General features: G+C 47.6%; 1 protein-coding gene across 1 annotated transcript in view; it reads left to right on the forward strand.

The window, feature by feature from the left end:
- Window positions 1–550: 550 nt before the first annotated feature.
- The window catches only part of NELFA (negative elongation factor complex member A), a 31,731-nt gene continuing 26,383 nt past the window's right edge, over window positions 551–5,898 (forward strand). Inside the window, exon 1 of the mRNA XM_006874101.1 lies at window positions 551–768. Within this exon, the coding sequence (XP_006874163.1) occupies window positions 559–768 (210 nt within the window). The 5' untranslated portion in view covers window positions 551–558. The remainder of the gene's footprint in view (window positions 769–5,898) is intronic.

The following is a 5,898-nucleotide window of genomic DNA, read 5'->3' on the forward strand; positions in this document are numbered from 1 at the left end:
GGGACTTCGGCCAAACCAAGCAAACTACCCTTATGTTTTTGCAGGGAGACTTGGAAGGCCAATTAGAGAACTAAATCCCGGGAAATTAACACCCGGGCGGAGGAAACTAGCATCTTCACGCGCCGCCGCCGGGCGTGTCAGTCCAGCTGACTGTCCATCCCACACCTGGACGCAGGATTCGCAACTACAAACCCGACGAGTCCCAGTCGCCTCAGCGGACTACAAACGCGCAACGCTCCCACTCTGACGTCATCTCATACGGCCGAGCAAGAAGCCGGCCATGGGTACCGCCATGATGCGTTACGGAAGCCGACAGTTCTTCTTCTGTTGCTCCCATTCTTTCGGGCTCTCGACCGTCGCCACGAAGTTTCCTGAAAGCGCATCCGCCATTCAGAAACGTCCTTACTGAGGACCGGATCCGTGGGAGGCGAGGCGCCCGCGGTGTCACCCCAGCTCCTGGTCCCTCTGGGCGCCGCCATGTTGCGGGGTCCTCGCTGGGGCGCGTAGGTATCTTCATAAGATGCCGGTTCAGTAGTGCTCGGCTTTTTCCCCGCCAAGATGGCGTCCATGCGGGAGAGCGACACGGGCCTGTGGCTCCACAACAAGCTGGGGGCCACCGACGAGCTGTGGGCGCCGCCCAGCATCGCCTCCCTGCTCACGGCCGCGGTCATCGACAACATCCGTCTCTGCTTCCACGGCCTGTCGTCGGCCGTGAAGCTCAAGCTGCTGCTTGGAACGCTGCACCTCCCGCGCCGCGCTGTGGACGAGGTGAGGCGGCCGGCGGGGCCGAAAGGGGGCGAGAGTGAGGGCGTGGGGCTCCGAGAGAGGGGGCGTGAGGAGCGCGGGCGAGGGGCTCTGATGATGGCGGGGGACACGGAGTCCCGGCCATCCTACCGCCCTCCAGCCTGAGACCCCACTTTGGCCTTCAGCTTCCCCTCCCCACGGCTCACCTTTCTCTGACTCTCACACTGTGGCCCCTCCACCCTCTCTGTACCCTCATCAACTGTGCCCTCGCCCACCCAGATCCCCACTCTCTCCAGACTCCCCCACCTCGAACCCTCATTCCTATGCCGTCATCCCCTCCAGGACCCCCATCCCCTCTGATCTCACCCACTCCAGGACCCCCATAACCTCTGACTTCACTCTCCCAGACCCTCACCGCTTAGGAACGTAGTTCCCCAGACCCTCATCGGCTCCAGGACCATCACCCTGTGACCTCACCCATCCTGGGTCCTCTCCCCTCTGGACCAGCCTCCAGAGCATCTTCCCGGTGGCGGGAACTTGTCCTGGCTTCCTGCGACTGTGGCTTGGCCTTGTCATTTAGAAAATACGAGGGGGGCTTCCAAAAGTTTGTAGAGGCTAGCATGTTGAAATCGGGAGAAAAAGACGTTTTCGATTGAATATCAGAAATCCAGCTCTGTGTTTAATTGCATCTGTGAGGGCTGACCCCTGAGGGCAGACCTGCTCTGAAATTTATGAGTAGACTGTGGCGCTCCGGATTAATGCGCTGAACTGCAGTGTCGGTTTCAACTGCAAGTCGGCGGTTCAAGCTCACCAGCCGCTCCTCGGAATCCCTATACAGGGTCGCTATGGGTCGGAACCGACTCGATGGCACTTAACTACAAGAGTAGATTGTTTTCGAAGGCTTTTGGAGGGTAGCTTGACAAGTTCCTGTCCACTTGCCTTTGTTAGTTTCATCCCACAAAGTGTCCAACCCTTTAGATCACTTTGTTGTATTATTTTTGCTTTTTCACATGGTAATATTTTTTCATCATTCTCATTAGCGGGTATGTGAAATTTGTTTTTTTCTCTCTCTCTGAACTTTATCACTTTCTGTGTAAAAGAAGTAGTTTTCAAAAAATGTTGAAGTGCCATATTTGCTTAAACTTACACACACACACGTCCAATAATTTGTGCACTCTTTTTTAATGTTGTATTGTGAATTATGTGATAGTTTACATGGGAGAACATTAGTTTTACATTCATCCTAACCATTGCCATGGTCACAAACCCCTCCATGCATCATCAACCAACCAAAGGGTATTTACCCTACAAGCCTGCCCCCCAATCATCAGCACACAGCCCCTCTCCCTCTCTGACTCTGAAGTCCCCAGGTTCTCCATATTTCCACGTCATCGTCTCTGCCTCCATCTCTGGTGTCACTTCTCTGGGTAAGGTCCCTCTCACCACTCTTCTCCCTTCATGGTCCCAGAGACCTCCACTCCTACACTGCAAAGTTAATCACTCCCCTCGCTATGAAACGTCTGCCTTTACATTTCCAACCCTCACAAGCAGTCCTGATAACAATTATTCAGTATTGTATCACAGGAGACATATCCGCATTTCATTTCATCAGCCCCTCCTAGACAGATTGGATACTACTCACTGGAGATTCTACCTTCTTCCATGCCCTCTGGATCTAGATTCCCTCTTGAAACCTTGTGAGCCACTCACTTCTTGCCTTTGTAGCCCCCCCAATTTGGGTAGCCAATGTCCAAGTTGCCCATCCCTGTCTACTCTGTGTATGGAGGGGGTGGGGATGATACTCGCTGTAAAGATTTGTTCCCTCTTTTGGCACATAACCACCACCATGGGCAAAATGGACTCCTGGTGTGGTGCTGTAGGGTTGGCACTGGACTGCGAACCACAAGGTCAGCAGTTCAAACCCACCAGCTGCTCCTTGGAAGCCCTATACAGGGTTGCTGTGAGTCATATGCGACCCAATGGCACTTAACAACAACAACATGGGCAAAGTATTGAATGCTGCAGAAACCATCAAAAATGATATGGAACGCATGAACATTGATATCCTAGGCATTAGTGAGCTGAAATGGACTGGTATTGGCCGTTTTGAATCTAACAGTCACATGGTTTACTATGCAGGGAATGACACATTGGAGAGAAATGGCATCGAATTCATCATCATAAACATTTCATGATCTGTCTTGAAGTATAATGCCATCTGTGATAGGATAATATCCATCCTCTTACAAGGAAGACCAGTTAATGCCACTACTATCAAATTTACGCACCAACCACTAAAGCCGGTGATGACAAAATTGAAAAATTCTACCGATTTTTCCAGTCTGATACTGTTCAAACATGCAATCAAGGTATATTGATAACTGCTGGCAATTGGAATGCAAAGGTTGGAATCAGAGGAAGATTACATCATTGGAAAATATGGTCTTGGTGATAGAAATGATGTTGGAGATCACATGATAGAATTTTGCAAGACCAATGACATTTTTTAAGTTTTTATTGTGAATTGAGTAGTAGTTTATGTGGGAAAACATCAGTTTTATACTCATCATTTCATTGCAATGAAAACCAATGACTTCTTCATTGCAAATACCTTTTTAAAGCATAAAAGATGACTGTACACTTGGACCTCACCAGATGGAATACACAGAAATCAAATAGGATCCATCTGTGGAAAGTTGTTGTTAGGTGACATCGAGTTGGTACCGACTCATTGTGATCCTATGCATAACAGAACGAAACTGCCTGTTCTGGGCCAGCCTCACAATCGTCGCTATATCTGAGCCCATCACTGCTATCACTGGGCCAGTACATCTCATTTGGGGTCTTCCTCTTTTCTCGGACCCTCCACTTTGCCAGATATGCAGTCCTCCAGTGACTGGTTCCTCCTGATAAGATGTCTTAAGTAAGAGACGAAGTCTGCCCATCTTGGCTTTCAAGGAAAATCCGGGCTGTTCTTTCAACACAGATCTGTGGAAAGATAACGGCAGAAAATCTCTGTATTACATCCAAAACAAGGCCAGGGACAGACTATGAAACAGTCCATCAATTGCTCATATGCAAGTTCAGGCTGAATCTGAATAACATTCAAATAAGTCCACGAGAGCCAAAATAAATCCCACCTGATTTAGAGATCATCTCAAGAACATTACATGATGCATTAGATCTAATGACTGAAGACCAGAAGAGTTGTGGGATGACATCAAGAACATCATACAGGAAGAAAGCAAAAGGTCATTAAGAAGACGAGAAAAGACAAAAATGAATGTCAGAAGAGACTGAAACTTGCTCTCCAGTATAGAGATGCTAAAGCAAATGTAAGAAATGAGGAGGTATAAGAGTTGAATAGAAAATATCAAAAGGCAGCTCAAGAAGAAAGGGTCAAATATTATAATGAAATGAGCAAAGACCTGGAGTTAGAAAACCTAGAGGGAAGAACATGCTCAGCATTTCTCAAACTGAGGGAACTGGAGAAAAAATTCAAGCCTCGACTTGAAATTTTGAAGGCTTCTCTGGACAAAATGTTGAATGATGCAGAAAGCATCAAAAGAAGATGGAAGGAATACACAGATTCACTGTACCAAAAAGAAATGGTTGGTGATCAGCCATTTCAAGGGATAGAAGCAGCTGGTGAGCTTGAACCGCTGACCTTGCAGTCTAGTGCATTAACCCACAGCACCATTTACAAATATCTTCAGTGGTTTGACTGAATATTCTCATGGAGTTTGGGATGAACTGTTGTTAATTTTAATATGGACAGATCTGTTCATCTTTTCCCTAGTGTGGGTTCCATCTGTGCCTTATTTAGGAAATGTTTCCTGACCCCAAGGCCAGCGAAGACTCTCTCTTGTGCTGTCTTGTAGAGGCTGAGTAGTTTTGCCCTTCATATTTGAGTTGGGGTCCAGTCTTATTTTCCAGCGGGCACCCAATTATTCCAGCACCACCTCTTAAAAACTGTCTTTCCCCATTGATGGGTATGACCACACTTGCCCCAGGTGGTTGTGGGACTCGGCTCTGTTGTTTTGTCCTTGTGTGTTTGTGTGTTTGTATATCCTGGTGCTAATGAAAAGAAGCACTGGTTGCTCAGTGGGTTAAGCATTTGGGCTGCTAACCAAGTTGCAAACTACAGCTGCTCCTTGGAAGAAAGGTGGGCGGTCTGCTTCTCTAGAGATTTGTACCCTGGGGAGCCCTGAGGGGCAGCTCCTCTGTGTCCTGCAGGCTTCCTGTGTATTGGAACCAACTCAGAGGCAGTGAGCTTGGTGCTAAGGATCCACTCAGTCAATTGTTGCCACTTGATAGTGAGCCTTGTATAGCTAACAGGACAAGTCCTTGCCCTTACTTATCTTTGGTTGTTCCTGGTCCTTTGAACTTCCATATATAATGTGGAATTCTCCCCTTCATGGGACACAGCCTGTTGGGATTCTGATTAAAATTGAGTTGGTTTTTATGGTTCATTCTGGAGTGCAGTAGCTTTCACAGTATTGAACCTCTCAAGTTGTGTGTATCCATCTTCTGTCCCATCGTCGTAATGACCTATAATTTTCTCTTTGGAGGCCTTCATTCCTTTGTCAGATTGTGGCTGCTGGGTGCCAGCAAGTCAGTTCCGACTCGTAACGACCCTGGATAGGACTTCAGAGGCTCTAAAGTTTTTATGGGAACCGAAAGTGCCATCTTTCTCCTGCTTTCTTAGATGGTTGTTGTTGTCAGGTGCCATTGAGTTGATTCTGACCCATAGGGACCCTGTATAGGGTTTCCAGGGAGCAGCTGGTGAGCTTGAACTGCCGACTTTGCAGTTCAAACTGCTTTTCAGTCTGTTGCATTAACCCACAGCGCACAGCAGGACTCCTTTCTTAGATTACACCTTCAAAAGAAGCTGCATTCAAGCCAACTCTGAGTCATCCTGACCTGAGGTGTGTCAGAGAACTGTGCTCAGCATGGGTTTCAGTGAGGGCGGCCTTTCAGAAGTAGCCTATCTTTCAAAGGGTCTCGGGGTGGATTTGAATGCCAACTGTTTAGTTAGTAACTGAGCACTTAACCTTTGTGTGATCCAGATACACACCTAAGTACTGTATTTCGTGCTTTATCATGCTGTTGTTAAGTTTGTATTTTCTGTTTGTTGCTGGTATATAGAAATCT

The sequence above is a fragment of the Chrysochloris asiatica genome, unplaced genomic scaffold (genome assembly GCF_000296735.1).
Source record: "Chrysochloris asiatica unplaced genomic scaffold, ChrAsi1.0 scaffold00262, whole genome shotgun sequence".
NCBI lineage: Eukaryota > Metazoa > Chordata > Mammalia > Afrosoricida > Chrysochloridae > Chrysochloris > Chrysochloris asiatica.